This window comes from Egretta garzetta, unplaced genomic scaffold, assembly GCF_000687185.1.
Source record: "Egretta garzetta isolate BGI_Z169 unplaced genomic scaffold, ASM68718v1 scaffold156, whole genome shotgun sequence".
Classification (NCBI taxonomy): domain Eukaryota; kingdom Metazoa; phylum Chordata; class Aves; order Pelecaniformes; family Ardeidae; genus Egretta; species Egretta garzetta.
Window position 1 is genome coordinate 836,266 of NW_009260125.1, and position 18,973 is coordinate 855,238.

Below are 18,973 nucleotides of genomic sequence, written 5' to 3' on the forward strand. Positions count from 1 at the left end.
AGATAAGGTCCTGAGGGTCACTATTTTGTGCAAGACCTATAAGCTAAGCCAGACTGCCATCCCTCGCTCTGTTTTACTTTGCTTCTGAATACAGGTTTTTTTTTTTTCCTTAAGAGTAAAAACACCCATAGTGAGATTTTGACTTTCTTTAATTTAAAGATTGTATTACAGAAAAGTTTAAGTAAGGAATCCTTATAAGGATTAACTCTTGACATAATATATTGCCAAGATACAGTGTAGCTGCAAGGGCTCTACGTGAACCTTCATATAAGTTGCTTTCTTACATACACAGTCGCTGAACAACAAAAATGGTATTCACCATTTGTATGAGAAGACAGTGGTATTTAAACAGTCCTTTTACCAGTGTGTTCTGGTTTTCCCAAATCAGAAACATGCCATATTAAAACTGTAAAACCCCATTATACAGAAAGTTGATAGAGATGAATTTTCTCAAGATTGCAACTGATGAAACATTAAAAGGAAAACTAAGGAGTGTTGATTACGTAGAACGGTTTCTCTTTTACTGGCAGGTCAAATATACTAGAAACGTACAAATAGTTTTGATAATCTAATTCCAGATGAACTCAAAACACTGAAGTAACATACACAGGCTAAGAGAATTCAATACTGTTCCAAGGCACTTACTGAATCTCCATGACTAGATGAAAACCAGAACAAATTAGGTCTGACAATTAAACAGTATATAATATAAAAATAACCTTTTGCTTACAATTTACAAAATGTATTACAATCTTTATCTCTGCTAACCTGCAATTCTGGCTGTGTGTGTCCAGCAATTTTTGTAAAAAAACCCCAGAAACTATTTTCTAAAACGTCAGGGCAAATAATTTACAAATAAGGTACACAAAAATTTAGATCATGCAGAGATTTCTTACATCTTCTGTTAATATTTTATGATTGCAACTTTATCAAATTATATACTTACTTGCCCTGTACATATACAAAATAATGCATACATGGTAATCAAACATTAGCAAAAAGTAGTCCATAAACACAATCTGTCAAAAGTATTACTATATTAACATATGTCTACAAGCAGCGTGTAACAGGGTTAAAAGACATTAAGGCAATAATACTTGAAGTTACAAAATAAGTCATATGTAATACTTTCTCCTAAGTGTAATAAGGCAGGTAGATGGCCCCAGCAAAAAGTTAAGTTGTAATACTGGAATCCACTGTTGTGAACAATGTTTAAGGTTTCGCATGGGTTGTACTGTAAGAGTGTACCATTTGGTGGTTAGATCTACACTGCTCCGTGTTAGTTGCCCCCCGAAAAAGTGGAATACTATTTTTCTAGTTCTCAGTGGCACTTGAGTTTTCCAGTATAATTTATTGATAGTATGTCCATTGGTTCTTGGATCATGTCCATTCTGAAGGTGGCTCTCTTGGTCCTCTGGGCTTTCCACAGCGGTTACCAAAACCTATGGAAAGAAACATATTTAATACTTCTGTCCCCTTGGACAACGCAGTCTCACAAACGTTGGCAGCAGTCAGAAGGATCACTGCAAGACATGTTCCAGCTCTTACCACAGAGGTTTATTCTCAGGGCTAGAAAACAAATTTGTCATATTAGGAGTTCTAAAGGCACTATGGCCATAGGAAATACAAACACGCAGGATTTGTATATAATGACAGTTCACTGTTTAAACCTCACTTGGAAAGTACTTCTCAGCAAATACAGTATCACAGCCTTTGTTATAATTTATTAAATTTTTTTTTTTTCATTCTCTGTGTACCAAAGCCATTTTCTCAGGTATTATTTCTGAAAGTTTTCAGTGCTCTACAGAAATTATATCCCATTGACTAATTCTGTATTTCATACATGCTAAAAAACAAAGTGAAGAATGACTGAATTGCTCATTCTGGGAAAAACTCTTTCAGCGATGCTGAAGAGACAAGGCAGGCTTACGTGTCTGGGTTCTGCACCTCAGAGAGGTGGGGGGAGATTGTAGTAGCAGCTATCCAAACTAGTACTGTTAATGAATCTTCTCTGTAAATTATCTAGTGATTACGTTTTGAATTAATTGTAATTACCAATATCTGTTACTTCTGCAGGAAATTCTGAAATTTGACCTCTAGTAGCAGTGGAACCAGAAAAAGAAATCTGAGGTAAAACGTCAGTTGGTGTTTTGTTGCTCCTTTCGGGACGATCTGGAAAAGAGACACACCTCCCTTAATGTAACATTCATTTTGTCGGCACTGTGTGAACGCTATTTTTAATTACAGCTCATTCCAGAACACAACTTCATCAAATATTCCTTACAGAAATAAAGATTTAAAAGCCAATTTCTCATTTCTTAAAAAGCATACTTCAAAATTGTTTATGAAACAGATGTTCAATGACAATGACACATTCCTGTTCACCGAATATTTCTTTTTTTCAAAGTTTGTACGGATATTTAAAATCCCACGTAGCACCTATTTATAGCAAGAGCTCACACTACCATTTAACACATCAATATAAATGCATCTGTTCATGTTCTTTCTAAAGGTGCTTAAGACGACGTAAGTAACCATGTGTTGCGTTACTTGTATAATCACCCTATTAGCAAATCTGTAATATTTCTGAAAACTGATTTGTTTAAAATCTACCAGGTATTTAACATGCAGCTCCAAATGGCCCATACAAGCCCATTCAAGCATATGCAGAAGATACATGGCAGACAGAAGCTCACAGCTGAAGCAGATTGCTGCAAAGTTAATCATCATCTGATCGCACTTCTTACTGAAGCCTTTTCAGAAGATCAAAAATTAAAGACTTTGGTAAATATGCAACATACATACATATACAATATATACACACACAACACTGCTGAACTTATTTCAGGTTTACTCCTGTCTATGAAACTAAAGATCTTAATTCACCAACCTTTACAATTTCTATTAACCTTTTAAATTAAATTTGTAACTTGCTTCCTCAGAAAACCTCAGCAGCTTTAAAAAAAGACCTTTTCAGAAATGCCAGTGTTCTGACAATATACTGAGGTATCTTCAGAGCAAAAGCCAAGTTCAGACAAATTTTTGTTCAGTAGGAAAAATGTATTTTGAAGTAAAAGGTGGGCTTGTTGCAAAGACTAATGTAATTTTTAGAGATTTGCCAATGAAATTAAAGCATCTTGGGTTGGAAGTAGCTTTTGAAATAATCATATATATGCATCTATTTCAAGGCTAGATCATGAAATATTTGTGAATTTGCAGGACAAAAAATTCTCCCTGGTAGTTCCCAAAACACTTTATCAGTTCAAATGGTTAGGTTATTTGAACTTTCCACTATGGGGTTACTGGACAAAATAACAAGTGGAAAAAGCACTCCTTTTTGTATTAAAAAAAACTTTAAAAATCTTTTCCATCACTTACCAGGTAGTACAGGTGAAGTTGTTTTCAAACCCTGTTAATGAGAATGAGAAATATTTAAAAGAATTCTATAAAACGCTTCCAAAATACGAAGAGAACACCAGAAATTTAAGATGATGAAAACATCTTCAAAAACATATGTAACGTCTGTGGAAATATCTACTTGCTGCTACATTTCTGACTTGCTGTAACACTGACTAGAAAATGCTACACATTTAATTAAGAATTTATTATCAGAAGCTCAATTAATATTTAATAAAAAGTTAAAATTGTCACATTACAAATTATTTGCAAAATTAGGTAGTTTAGTTCTCATACTAAATTTACAGTCCCTGAAAATTCACATTATCTTTTTTGTCAAATTTTTAAGTAGTGTGTAAAGGTGGCTGTAAAGTGCATTGTGGGTGCATGAAAAAAAGGCATGGATGCAAAGCAGATTTATAGGCTTTTGAAGTTTCGCCAGCTGTTTACACTGGATGACTTTGATTAACTAGTAGACTGATGTGAAAAGTGAAATCTGATGGGTAGAAAAGGATTTAAGATAAATATAGATAAAGGGAAAATGTGAAACAGGTTGCCCACAGAGGATACAAAGTCTCCCTCTCTGGAGGTTTCCAACGCCTAACTGGATAAAGCCCCGAGCAGCCTGGTCTGAGTCCCTGCTTCATGCAGCAGGTTAGGCTACACACTGCACTTCTCAAGCTTGAATTGCCCTAGGATCAATTAAGGGCAGACAGCAAGCTCCATAAAACCAGCATACTTACGCTCTTAAAGCCATAATTTAAGGTATATTAAGGGTGACTTTTAAAAGTATTGCTGAACTTAGAAAACCAGATAGCTTTCTTGGAAAGAAAACATGCTCTCAACACATCAGTTCAGCAGCTCAGGCAGAGGAAAAACTGGCTAGCTGTGTATGATCAAGAGCTGTAAGTTTTCACAAGTATGTATCTTGCTTTTTGTTGTAGCTCCCAGCCAAACTAGAAATGACTGATTAGTACAGACTTGTCTCCTATACTTACTGTAGAGACTGTTTGTTCAGGGAGATGCTGATCACGCAATATGCTCCACTCAGGCTGTGCAATCATAACTGGCTTCGGCAAGGGTGTGCCTAGGGAAAATCAAATCAAACTCAACATGCTTGAGCTCTCTCCATGATGCAGCATTCTTTACATGAGGAGCTTTCAAGGCAAGGGAAAACTCCACATCATAATTCAAAACAGAAGACTACAGTGTTCGCATTGTGGACGTTCATTTCCTTCATTTGGGGATTCCTAACCAATACAAGAATTAGCTTCTTTTTCAAGAGTTTTGAAAATTTTGTTACACCAGCTGTGCAATGATAGTAGAGCTCAAAAAGACATACTAAGTAAAGAAAAACCACAAATCAGGACAGCCATACCTGTCCTTTACTGACACCATGCAAAAACACAACAAAAATTGACATGGTGTTAGTGATTCCAGTCCCAAAGAGATTTTTTTCTTTTTTTTTTAAGAAAGCTTTATTTATTCTGTTCTTACAGAAAAGAAGCAAGTCCATAATATCCAAAGAAAGGATCACTTTGACTCCGAACTTTTGAAATTTTTGAATTTTTGAAAGTTGCACTTTCACTGATAGTGACACTAAACAAAAGCTTCAGTAAATAACCACACCACCCTAGATTTTTTGGAAGATACCAGATATTAACTTATCACTTCAATTAATCTTTTTTGTATTCTGCCATTACTGGCTTGATGAATGAAATATGAAGATATAAGCACATCATTCATGTCAGTTTTCTCCTTCAGATAACCTTTTGATACAGGCAAACAGTAAATTATGTTAAACTTAAATAAACTGGGCCTGTTCACTAGAAGCAGCACAGTATGAAATATCATCTTTCTTTTGCCCAGGAAAGGAGAATCAGATAAGCACTGTTCAAGCATTTTCCCATTCCCTACCTGGGAGCAGTAGGAAACTACCTAAGATAGCCGGGGAATCCCCACTGTATCTCATTTCATTCCCTTCAGATTGAAAACCAGCTCCAGTAAAATCAGTACTGAAGTCTCCAATATACTTAAATATCATGTAACAGCATGCTTAGTCAGAAAATGAGTAATAATTTGACTACGTTCAAGGGCTTGTGAAAGTTAAACCTCAAAATAAGCTATTACACATGCTAGATTTCATTCCATTTTACAATTTGCTCCAATACTTTAACCAATAAACAAGGGCATTCAAACACAATATTGAAATGCATTTCAAATTTTATCCCAAATTATCAGAAAACATTAAAAACTCACTCTCTTCACTTGCTAATACAAATGATTCTGGTGTTCTTTCTGGGAGCGGGGGAGAGGAATCTTGACTAGTATCAGCATCTAAATCAAATACGACATTTAGGTAAGTTAAAAACCACACTTAAATTTTCCTGCTAGATTTTTAGAAGTTGATCTTTTGATACATGACATCATCCTAAACTTCATATGAAATTTAAAGCAAAGGGAAAATTTGGTCTAAATGTTATAAGCCATTTTGGTTCACCATGCTAACAACACTATCTTCACATTAAGGGGCTAAGAACCAGTTTGTATGTGATGAAAGAAAGAAAAGTAGAATACATTTTTAGTCCAAATCATTTGGAGAAAAAAAACCCTCAGCAACTCCAATGAATACTTCATTCTTTCAGCAACAGAATATAAGCAGAAATAACAGTCTGCACAGGAGCGATATCACTTGCTTCTTGAACAAGTAACTTTGGCAATAGCTGTAGCCACAGCAGTTATTCTAACTTAATTGCAGTTCATTACTTGTCTATTAGCAGCCACTGCAAGAGATAGTTAAGCTCATTACAACACATTGGCTTTTTGAAGTCTTCTGCAGATACTAGTAACTATACACAGTTGGTGCCTTACTAACTGAACCACTAATGAAGCTCCCAAACCATGGTAAGAAGCTTGTTGAACATATGTACGAGCTCTACAGCTGTGCTGACAATGGTAACTTACTGCTGCTGAGCAGCAATTTTTATTTTTTCTTAAGTGGCTCTAACCATACTTACTTCTGAAGTCAATACAGCACAGCTAGATTGCACGGTGTGAGGACATTAAGTAATTCCTGGAGGTGTTCAAGGAAACATTCAAGGTCAAGTTGGACGGGCTCTGAGCAGCCCGATCCAGTTGAAGGTGTCATTCAAGGAAACATTCAAGGTCAAGTTGGATGGGGCTCTGAGCAGCCCGATCCAGTTGAAGGTGTCCCTGCTCACTGCAGGGGGGTTGGACGAGATGACTGCTAAAGGTCCCTTCCAACCCAAACTATTCTATGAACATTGCTTTCCAGGACTGTATTGTGCGACAGTAATTTTTAGGCAAGCTCCATATTAACCACTAAAGCCCTAAGTCTCAGTTTTGCTTCCCAAGTCCATCTCAGGGCCCACCCAGGCTGGCTCCCACACCACCGATAGAAACTAAACAATCTAGTGCAGGGTTTACTAGCCAGAAGGGTAAATAGGAGCCAGGGGAGATGGCTACCACTGCTGCCAGTAAGATATCCTGTCCCCAGTCTGGTCCCTCTTGCCTCTCACAAGTGTACTAACACAAGCTGCTCTGGCAGCAAAAGCCCCACTCCTGCCCGCTAAGGAATTTGGAGTAGCAATAAAAGGTTTAAAACCATTCAAGGTAGCTGCTGCCCAAGTCTCACCCGACAACTGTATTTTACACAAGATTCATAAAAAGATATTTTAACTAATGAAGCCGTGAAGCTTGCCCGACCAACATGTCAGCAGCAGGGACAGGAATTCCACCACATTTTGCAAGCCACTGTGTTCAAAGTAACTTCTCTGAGACCCGCTCATCTCAAGTTTACTATACAGCGTAACAAACCCCTCATTTATTGAAACAGCCTCAGTGAAATCAGCAAATAAAGTCACTACAGAGTATGCACTAACTGAGTTTTTTGGGTTTTATTTTAGTGTGGAGTTTTTTGTTGTTGCAGGGTGGTTGTTTTGGTTTTTTTTTAACCTCAGGGTACAACTACTTTTCTCTTCATTTAAATTAAAAAGAGGATTTAATTATGCGGTAAGATCATGCACACCAATGGTTATGGTTAAGCAACTAGGGTGTGCTGGATAAGTTCACAGGCAAGCTTCACTGATGATGGTACAGCCCCAGCTTCAGACAGGGGAGTCCTAAACAAGTATAAAAATGAAAAAGCAACTGTAAAAATGTGGTTTAAGATCACTGGTGCAAAGCGATCTAACCCTACATTCTTGAGTCTGAGATGGATTAAAAGACCTGCAACCTGAATATAAAATGGGAAGTGTTCGCTACCGTACAAAAGGGAACAGATACACCCTCGATAATAAGTGATAAATTATAAAAAAAATTAATATAAACATTTTAAGCCATTCCTGCAAAGGCAGTAACATACCGGCAGCACAAAGGCTGTGCTGTTATTTCAGGATATTTCTGATATGCAGTTACATGAAACAAATTCTTGAGTGACATTTCTCCCATTCTTTATCATATTTATGACATTTCACTTATCTTATTTGCATGTTCCTACAGCATCTACACAGCTGTGTAGAGAAGTAACAATTTTCAAACGGTGATAAACAATGATTGCCCAGGGAAAGAAGGAAAAAAGCCTGGCAAAAAGCAGTGTTGGAAAAATACTATAGCATGCAAATCTACCAAAAACAAATCCAAGGAGGACTGCTTGGTGTAAATGTTGAACTAACTCTGACATAAAGGGCTTTGTCCTTGCTATGCAGAGCATTTTTGAAGTATCACAGGGTTAAAAACATACATGTATGTGCAAGTACTGTTTTGTGCATGTACATAATATCAAAAAAATCTATAGAAACATTATTTTAAAGCTGTAAAATAGTTCATGTTTCTGAATATGACTTTTGGTGAAAACTTAGTTCTCAAAGCAAGTACTTTCAGTACAGCTGGCTCTGCATCCTGCATCACACGCTGAGCCCCATTTCACCTCAGAAAGTCATGTAGTCCGCACAGACTCCTGAAGCGAGGCCATGACTGTAAGGAGCTCCTAGGACGAGTCTGATGTAAATACAGAAGCTCACGCTCTCCTTTTGGCTCCACTGCCTTACTATGTGCTTTGTGGGACTTTGCACAGGCAGCTGCTGAGGCCTAATTTGTTCTTCCCAGCTACGTCCTCCATCTGATCTAAGCGTGCCAGCCTGACTCAAATCCAAATCTGCACATTTTAGGACCCAAAAGGGCCTTCGATAAGTGACATTGTAACTGTTTGCAGAAGCAGTCTTGCAAACTTTCCTTACTCAAAAAAATTCAAAAAGCAGTAAAAGATAAAAACCAACTGAATAATTTTCAAAGCACTACTAAAGCAGAACTTGGATTTTTAGATAAACAGCAACATTACTTTGTCTCCCACGGCCATGTACAGCAAAAGAGGAAAGCAGGGCTAAATATTTACAATGCTATTAAAATGCAGGAGTCAAATCACAAGCAACTTCAAAGACTGATTCAGTGAAAGAGGTTACATCTACATTTTTAGGACCAGCATATCAACCAGTAAGAACGAATTTGATGTGTGTCTGGACAAGCCTGTTTAAATTACTTCGACTCAAAACTGCCATTATTATAGATACTTCCATGGAATCAGATGTGGAGGAAAAAAAATGCACCAATAACACAAAAACCTGCAATTAAGAATGCATTCACACCTTGCAATAAAGCTTTTGAAGCAGCTTATCAAGGTCTGTAGTACCAACAGTGTAGCTGACGTAGCTCGCATGCAAAAAGAAAACTGGGAGGAAAAGAATTGTGCCCCTTCTGAAGCTGCCATACTACACCGAACTGCACTCTAAATAAATTTATGCTGTCCAACTCTAAAGATGCAAGTAAGTTAAAGAGTAGCACTTCTGAACCGCAATGAAACCTACCTTTGCCATCTTCAGAACATGTTACAGCTGTTAAGTCGTGCCTAGCAATAGACATTGGCAATACTTTTCTGGCAGAAACGTTTTCAGTATTAGTGGCAGCAGAAACTGTGGCACTTGCGGTTGAAACATTAGACACGCTTTTGCTCATGACTCCATCAAAGCTCATCTCATCTATGTCAGAATCATCTGAATGAAGAGGATTAGTAAAACAGAGGGGTGCTCGAACAGAAATAGTAGTATGATCAACACTGTCACTGGAAGGATGTTCAACTGTGGTGTTTGATACCAGAGACAGAGTTTTAACACCATGACATAGGATGTCTGAAGACATGTCTTCAGACACTGACGTACGCAGTGCATTTTCAGGCCCATGCAGTGACCATGTGGCATGTCCCTTTTCTGTCAGAGGCAGACGATCTGGTCTTGGTGGAATATCAGAAACCTGCTGACTCTGAAGACTTTCTGGTGAAGGTATTAAGGCTGTGCTAGACTGTGGCACGCTGCATTCCATACATGAGTTTTGAGAAGCATCTACAAATGAATCCCCAGAAATCTGTTCCTGTGGCTTAAAGCTCTTATCAATTACACAGGATGTCAGAGGCTTAATTTTAATTGCATGTCCCCTGTTCAACAGGGAGTTCCCATCAAAGCTTCGTGGTCCCTCCTGAAGAGGTACCTTCTTGATTTCAAAACTTAAGTTGCGCTCCAGCCTTTTCTCTGCACGTTCACTGGGTTCATTCTTCCCTGAATGTTCTGTTGACTTATTATAATTCTCATTGAGGTCTGTTGAATGCTCTGATGAAACCACGTGCAAAACTGGCTTTGGATGGTATCTATCATTGTCCTGCCACACAGTTGTGACTGTTGGATAAGCTGATGGGGGAGATGGTGTTAAGATTGGTGGTACTGGCTGAGGCTCTGGAGGCTGCAAGATTTCTTCTTTAGCATCTCCTTCTACAAGGCAACTGCAAAACAAAAAACAAACCCAAAACACAACTGTGTAAGTTTTCTGTATTTTGACAGTATTTTAATTATCTATCCATCTATCTCTGCAGCAGTAATGCTTTCATACCAATACTGAACTCCAAGCAGCGCTTCCACTGCGTAGACAATGGTTATAAAATATGACTAATGGGGTAGGCAAGAACTAAGTCAACAGACTCAAAATGTCTTTCAGAATATCACAAAGACACGCATTCAGGCCACAACTAATCCTCGTTGATAGTTCAAAGATTGCTCACATCCTCTCCCAGAAGCAGTTTTTCAAAGACTCTGTAAGAAAGGCCCTCTTGTGGCAGCATTTCAGTACTTTTTTGCTTTCTTCTTTCTTAAGTGGCTCAGAGGAACTCGACATAGGGAACTCAATTTTCAATAAAGCCAAGAAAAATTGTTTTAGCAAAACCTTACAGCCTGCTTAATACCAAATATCTTCTTTATTTTTATTTTTCTGCACACGAACAGGAGGATTTTATTTTTGTATTCCTGTACTTAATAGTTTTTCCCATATTTGTAAGGCTAATTATGCAGACCAAATTTAGCTGACATTAGGTGCATACAGTAGCATTCACAGAATATATGATCCAAATTAGGATTAGCATATGAGTGACACCACAGCACTTATTACAGTTCATCTTAAGCTACTTAAAAGGAGGAGCTCTTCAAGCGTATGGTCAATTTACCTTCAGATCAGACGCAGAATATTTGACTACAAACATTTTGTGCAACTGACTGAGATCTTGTCTACAAACAGGAATTAGGCATTCTCATTCAGAGCCTTTACAAACATTTCCTTTCATTATGTAAGACTAGTAACAGAGTAATAGAAATATAATGAAATAATTTAAAGAAATGATACTTTCAATCCAGGCAGATAAATCAAAGCACAATGGACTACAGCTTGCAAAGGAGTGCGATTTGGCCACAAGCTTCAGAGCTGAGAAACCGGCCTGTTTTCTGTACAAAGCTCAGATCACTTCCTGCTGTTGGCAGAGATGTCCTTCATGGGGAAGTAAAAAAACCCTCTATACAGGCCAGCACAGAATGTCCAAGATAGTGATATAGACAGATGCTCTCATTCCCCCATGTTAAGGGTCAGAGTCTTTACTGATAAGTTCAGGTGGTCTCAGCACCAGAATACCGTCGAACAAGCAGAAGTCAGCCAAATCCTTATATACCCTTTAGGGTTTTTTGGATAATCCTCCTTCCAGAGGAGGGCAACAAAGATGATGAGGGGACCGGAGCATCTCCCCTATGATGAAAGGCTGAGAGAGTTGGGTTTGTTCAGCCTGAAGAAGAGAAGACTGAGAGGGGAGCTTATCAACACATACAAATATCTTAAGGGTGGATGTCATGAGGACAGACCCAGACTCTTCTCAGTGGTGCCCAGCGACAGGAGAAGGGGCAGTGGGCACAAACTGAAACATAAGAGGTTTCAGTTGAATATGTGGAAGAACTTCTTTACTTTGAGGGTGACAGAGCCTTGGAACAGGCTGCCCAGGGGGGTTGTGGAGTCTCCTCCTCTGGAGATATTCAAAGCCCGCCTGGACGATGTCCTGTGCAGCCTGCTCGAGGTGAACCTGCTTTAGCAGGAGGGTTGGACTAGATGATCTCCCAAGGCCCCTTCCAACCCTTGCCATTCTGTGATTCTGTGTCAGAAGCACCATAAATCACCCAAATGCAGCTCTGCAGCAGGAGACTTGGAACCTTCCCTTGGAGATAAGGTTATAGCAGGACAGTCTTGCCCCTTGAAAATGGAGTCCCCAGTAGACCTTGGACTGTACCTTCCTTTGACAAACCAACATCCTGAAAAACTAAACCTATTCAGAAGAGTGTGCACAGTACTCTTGTGAAATAGACACTTATTTGCAAAGGAATTCAAGGCTACACACCAAAAGCCAGAAAGCAGAGGCTTCCAAAAAATGCAAAAACTCTTACTACCTGCTAGGTGACAGACCACTGTGACAGTATTCTCCTACTGCATTTGTGTAAAACCCAAGAGGACACAGCAGAGAACACATCTGGCAGATCTGGAAGAAGGCATGCCAGTAATAACTCATGTTGTAAGGACCAGCAGGATGATACCCAGATTGTATTCCCCAGGCCCTGTACTTCCAGGCTATTTAAATGGAACTTCCATGATAGCAGTACCAGTCATTCATACATTACTAACGCAGATGAAGAATGAGAATGAAAAATATTTGTATTTTAGAGGCAACAGATACTGTGGAAGAAAAATCTCATAATGAGCCATCAGCTACATAATGCAACTACGCCTTCAGAGCCCATAGGTGAAGTCTGACATCCAAATACAGGTTGCCATTCAGCTTGGAAGAGTCAGAAAGCGTCCAGCAATACTATCTCTGTCTTGCTCCTACAAATCTTCCACAGAGGAAGCCCAGTCTGAAATCAGGAGTCTAACATAGGCCTCAAATTTCAGCAACTGCAGGGGAGCTCCAAGAAATCTCAGCTGGATGATTGGGGTCCGTCACACATTAAGATGATCAGAAGTAAGAGGCATGTCTTTCAAGCCCTTTTTAATCAGACAGCTACCCAGACAGAGAAAGGCTGTCACTACTGGCAAAACTTTAACAAGACTGTTTCGAGCCATGGACAGACAGGACCAAAGCAAAGGCTTTCTATTAATATCACATCTTGGCTGACTATAAAACATAAATACTTTACAACAGACATTCTGAAATCTGATAAATCAATCACTTCACTTTGAAGACTGACAAAATCTAGCATCAGTCTCTTGCACTTGCTAATTAAGGCATTTGGCTTTCCAAGACAAGTCTCCATCTTCCTCTTGTTGTTTCTCCTATTAAGTCTGAAAAAGCCTTTTAACTTGAGAGAACATGGGCTAGTAACTAACTCTGTGGCCCAAAGAATTTTCCACCTTCTCAGCCAACATTAATAAGAAAGTATTAATTTTAAAAAAACAAGTAGAAGGGCTTATAAGAATAATGCGGCGTACCAAATTATACTCTGTATCCTTTCAGTATTGCATTATCCAGCAACCCACGGTAAGGTTTCTTCTCATAATGCTCACATATGCCAACCTATCTTCATCAGACAGCAAGAGAGGTAGCAGGAATGATTCTAAAATCTTTATCATATTTTCAAAAAAGTTACTGGAGAGGATAGCAAACAAATACAAAACCTGACAGCTACAAAATTGAACTGCTACCTCTTCCCCAAGGGCATTATTTAAGTGAAACACAAAAAAGCGTTAAGCATCGAACATGCTGTTGCCATTACACTGGAATAAAGCCAGTGGCCTCGCTTTTAAAAGTTACAGTGAATAGGGCTAAAGACCACACAACCGCACAAGAATTCCTGACAGTCTATTCATGAGTGAAAGGCATCAGACAGGCTCTTATTACTTGCCTCCACGTCACATTGCAAACAAAATCAAAGCCATACTACTATACATTCTTGAGACTATCATAACCTATGTAAAAAAAAACAAACAAAACCACAAAAAAACCCCACACAAACAAACAAAAAACCCCCAAACCACCTCATATTTGAATCTTCTACAATACTGAAAGCATACCTGCCTTGGGACAGGCTACAGAATGAGTTTCATCCTTGAGATTTTATTAGCACCAAGCTATGGCAGTATGGGATGGATAACCAAAAACCTTATAGAAGGGATTCCAAACTGAAGAGGACTGTTTGGATTTTCAGTTTCCAAACATCCCCACCCACTGAAGTACTGCAAGCTCCCCAGCTTCCAAATGATCTTCTACAATTTACTGATCCCCCTGCAGTTCTCCCAGGTGCCTTCTTCCATTCCCTGCCTGACTCCTGTCACAAAGGGTTGGGCCTCAGATTCCTTCTCCTCCTCCTCAACTTGCATTTGTATACTGCTATTTTCCTTTACATTAAAACACCAGTAATACAAAACACATCCAAACAACTTAATCAAAAGCAATTTGGGAGCTGTTTTGCCTTTAGACATCCTTGAAAAATGAACGAGCTTGAGAATAAGTTGTTTACTTGAATTAGTAAAGATAAGCCAAGGAAAAAATCAAAAGTCAGTCTTGCTCCAACATAATACACACTAAGGAGGAGAACAGACTCTCCCTTGGATTTCTCTCCTCTATTCCGGAGCGACTGGCGGGGAAGAGAGGGACAGAGGGAGTTCACTTGCATAAAGGGTTACACGCCCCCTTTACCAGCAGTGATGCTCAGCAGTAATCTCCACTAAATCCTCCTACTGAAAACGAGGGTTTTCCCTTATTGACCTCATTTTCCTGACTCAGTCTCATACATGCAATCAGCAAAACTAACTTCTTATCCGGTACAGACATACCATTAAGCATTACAATTAGCTGAAGAAGCAAATTACCATTAAACTAGATCTGACAAGATTATAGGCCCATAATACCAGTCAAAATTCATGAAGCTCTTCACTGATTACTGTTTAATGAAATCACTTCCCCATTTGATTCACTAGCAAACAGAACCCCACATGTATAGAAACAGCCCCCTTAGAGGTATGCATAGAACTGATGATACAGAAAACACTGCACAAGTCAGCAACCCAAAAGTTGTTTAATCACCCTCCTCACACACAGCTAAACAGAGCTATTAAAATGTTCCCCCATTATATTTGAAGTTAAATTTCATTCCTTTGTTCTTAAATGAGAGCTTACAGTGGTCAAATGAGAAATTATCTATCAAAATCATTCTTTGTCATATTAATATTGAAGAAAATGAGATGCCCAAATAGCATTCTGATTCTGGTTTGGTTTTTTTTTTAAGAAAATAGATGCCAAGGATTTCCCAGTTTTCTCAGAATATGTAACAATTTTTCCATTTTACTGACATCACAGCATTATTATTTCACATGCTCTGCATTGCATATAATGCTTTTGTTTCTTTTTACAAAGCAGAAATATTAGGATATGTATACGCTTAAGATTTCTCTAAAACTCTTGCCAGAAAATCTTGGTCATTTTGGGCTGCTGCATAATGCTTTCTTTGGGCACTTCCTCCAACAGCTGTGCTCTATAGACACTTCTCCCCTCAGAGGCAGAAAATTATCTGAAGATGAACTACTAATATTATTCCAAACAACAGGAGACAGTACAGTAAAAACAGCATGATCTAAATTACCAGGAAACTAATAGAAAGCTCATGAAAGAGGATATTGAGACAGAAAAGAGTCAGTGAACCGAAGAATGCCAGACCATTTGAGAAAGAGAAGTAAGCTTTCCTGTATTAGACCTTCACATTAACCCTGCGTTGCTTTTATATATCGCAAAAGCAAGCATTTTTCAAGTACATTTGTAAAAATCACACTGTGCAATGAAAAAAAACAAAACCAGAAAGCCTTCTCATAACTCAGCCTTGACAGCATCTCTTCATATACATCTGCTACCAATGATCTTGTAACTCCGCTACCTCGGCACTTCCCCATACATAACTGTGTATGGAAGCTCCCTAGGCGATCAAGGCAGCTTCTTCATACGCTTTTATTGCCACACAGCCCGAGCAGCTGATGCAGCGCCTTAGTGCCAAAGCCCTCAAAGTTAATGGCTTCTCAGCTGTCAGGTAAACCATACATTAGGTAATAATAATTTTAAAAAAAATATTTATCATAATAAAAATAAATTAATTCTAATTTGTCAAAAGTACAATAATTTGTCAAAAAAAGCCCTCCCACAACTTTCCACCAAAAATCTACACATGGAAAAAAAACCAAACCACACTAACATGAAGCAACAGCAACACTATTTTTGCTTTTTCTGCAATATATGCTAAATTTTTAGAATGTTTTAAAACCTAAGCCATTCTAGCCTTAATGGAAAAGAGCTACATTATTAAAACAGTGTACCATGAGTTCAGATCTAAATGAAACTTGGCCAGTATTCAAAAGAAAAAAAACCCCCACAAATACTTAAGTAATCTATGGTTATTCTACTCAGCATACTGTAGGGTTTTATTTTCAAATAAAAAAAAAAAAGCGCGATGCCAAGGTCATGGAATGCAGCTGCTATGATCAACCAAAAATAGATACAAAGCTCTACATCCTCCCTCATAATTAAAATAGGAAAATTAAACTCAACATAAGCAGGCTGAAGCTAGACAGCCACATTATTCTATTTAAGCATTAAATCACTGCCATCCATGTGGTAGAAAAGCTGTAGTTCGGTGAAACTGTCACAAATGATACTAAAGCTAATTTATATAAAAGTATAAGGAATGAAAAAAATAACCAACTAGTGAATTTTTCTTGTAAAGTTTCGTTACATGAGGCTTTTTGGTTTTTTAATTGTGACATACAAATCAGAGAGTACTAACTAACAAGGAACACCAATCAACGGTTTTTATCTTAGCTTTGTAGAAGATACAAAGAGAGGGTTCTGCAGGGCTTAATATGGAACAGAATTACTTGTAACCCTTGGAATGTATTTTAATGTCGTTAGATTGAAGTCCAAGCGTAATTTGAAGAAAAGTTAAACTGCTACAGTATTTTACCTTTTTTCCTTCAGACAGTAGCATGTAGCTCTTCACTACACTACATACAAAGAAGTTGTTACCTCATCTTTCCTTTTTGTGAGTTTATGTCTCAAGTTTCTTCACTTATTTCAAATCACATTTGAACTTGAAAATACAAGTTTTCTGTAACTAAGCCTGATTAAAATAAACAACGCCTTTTTTCAAATACTTTAGAATGAACTACTAAACACACAAATATTTCAAGGACCATTCCTCAAAGGTATTAACAGTTGGACTTGATGATCTTAAAGGTCTTTTCCAACCTAAATGATTCTATGATTCTAAGATGCTCCCTCTGAATTCTGATGTACCAATCATTGCTTCTAGATTTGAAGCAAAAGCTCCAATTGTACAGTCACGTAAAACAATATATAGTCCTAAATTGCAACTTTAAAACTTCGGTTCTTTATAGTCTTTTATCTAACAATAAAGTAAAAACTTACTTACGCTCTCTTCCTACCTTAACCTGCTTTCTACCCCAAGTCCTCCAAAGAAATTTAACATAGATGTAAGTTCAAGGTGACCTTCACAAGCAGTCGTCATAAACTGCAAAGCCAAGCAATTTCTAGAATAAAGTGGTGATGTACGCACTCATGATTTGTTCTTGTTTATCTTCATAATAATCAAGGATTAATATTATTTGATTTTTTTAAATGTTAATATCAAACGCAGATAGATGTTAACCCAAAAGACTATGTTAAGCAAATAGGGATTACATTAAAGCATTACAAGGTGATAAAAGGTTGAAAGGCAATGCAATTCCAGAACCTCTGCAAAACAAGTAGTTAGATGCTTCATCGTGAGTTAATACAAGTCAACAAAATTCCAATTTAATACTGATTTAATATCAATACCCTAAAGATACAGGCATAAAAGAAGCCCAGAAAAGCACAATTAGAAGTTATACTTAAGTAGCACTCCTTCCCCAAGACATCCCCAAGCCAAAGCGAGTACTAAAAGGATTAATTATCCCTCCCTGAGTAAGCTTCCAATCTTATAAGGCACAAGTCTTAAGTGGCATCTCATCCTTACTTAGTACAGACATGAGTGTTAACTTGATACTAGCTACACTTTTAAGAGGAAGACACCTACAAATTTAAAGAGAATACAGAGATTACCTGTCCTATGATCCTGCCACAAGCAAGAGAAGAGACAGGTGAGAAAGGCACCTTTATGGAAAAACTCTACAATGTACCGAGTGGTACTGAAAAGCGCTGTAGAGATGTCACCATCTCACCCAGAAAGCAGCCTCAGGGCTGTCAGAAAACTACAAAGAGGAATCATAATCATGACCACCTAAGCAGAAATAGCTTAGTCTGACAGCAATATGGAAGACAAGCATCCTGAGGTCGAGAGATGTAAATCAATTTTCCTCCTTCTCGGTCAGGACCATCTCAGGCAAGTTCACATGAAACCAAGCTGGCACAAGTGCTGTTCAGTATTAGTCACTGCAGTCCTTTGTGCTTTAGAAAAAAAGCAACTCTTAAGCCTTCCCTTAAAAACAATAAATGCAAGTTGCTTTATTAATTACACATTCTAGAGTCAACTACAACACAGCATATAGAGAATTTAAAAGCCTTATTCCTTTTAAAAGTACTAACTTCAGCAACTTGCTTCTAACTTCTTCAGAGACAATGCACGTACAACTCAAGTACACATTTCGCTGGCAACCTAAAAATGTTACTGAACAAAGTATTTTAAGCAAGTTCCCAGAAAAAAAAATCTAGATCAAACTAAAAATGTGGGTTCAACTAGAATATTTCAGAGTACCTATTAGATATGAACTTAACTGTAAAGGCAATGAGTCTTAGACATCACTTGAAAACATCCACTAGATTAAAGGTGCAGAAAAATACTTAAAATAGTTGTACCAAGATATTTTTAGTCACAGCAATGTAGAGAAAAGTAATAGAAGGGACATGAAAAAAGTAGTAAGAGAACAGTTTGGGGAAAAAAGCTACAGATACAATAAGGAGATGTATCACGTTTAACAATTTCCTTCTCCAGATGGGGATTAAATCAGAATTTTTCACAGATTCTGCTCCCACATCCTCCCCAGGAAAAGGATGTCAACCTATGCCAGAGCATCCACAATATGCAAAACCTGGCTCCAAGTCCTGACTGAATCAGGCTGCAGATTTGTAAAATTACCTCCCACATCAAGAAAAAACATGCTCATTAGTGGG

General features: G+C 38.0%; 1 protein-coding gene across 2 annotated transcripts in view; it reads right to left on the reverse strand.

The window, feature by feature from the left end:
• Positions 1-217: 217 nt before the first annotated feature.
• PTPN12 (protein tyrosine phosphatase non-receptor type 12) overlaps positions 218-18,973 on the reverse strand; it is a 47,960-nt gene continuing 29,204 nt past the window's right edge. For both annotated transcript variants that reach the window (XM_009641375.2, XM_035896868.1), the window contains exons 12-17: positions 9,279-10,243; positions 5,656-5,733; positions 4,395-4,483; positions 3,379-3,409; positions 2,056-2,172; positions 218-1,442 (exon numbers count right to left, since the gene is read on the reverse strand). In XM_009641375.2, the coding sequence (XP_009639670.1) occupies positions 1,381-1,442; positions 2,056-2,172; positions 3,379-3,409; positions 4,395-4,483; positions 5,656-5,733; positions 9,279-10,243 (1,342 nt within the window). In that variant the 3' untranslated portion in view covers positions 218-1,380. The remainder of the gene's footprint in view (positions 1,443-2,055; positions 2,173-3,378; positions 3,410-4,394; positions 4,484-5,655; positions 5,734-9,278; positions 10,244-18,973) is intronic.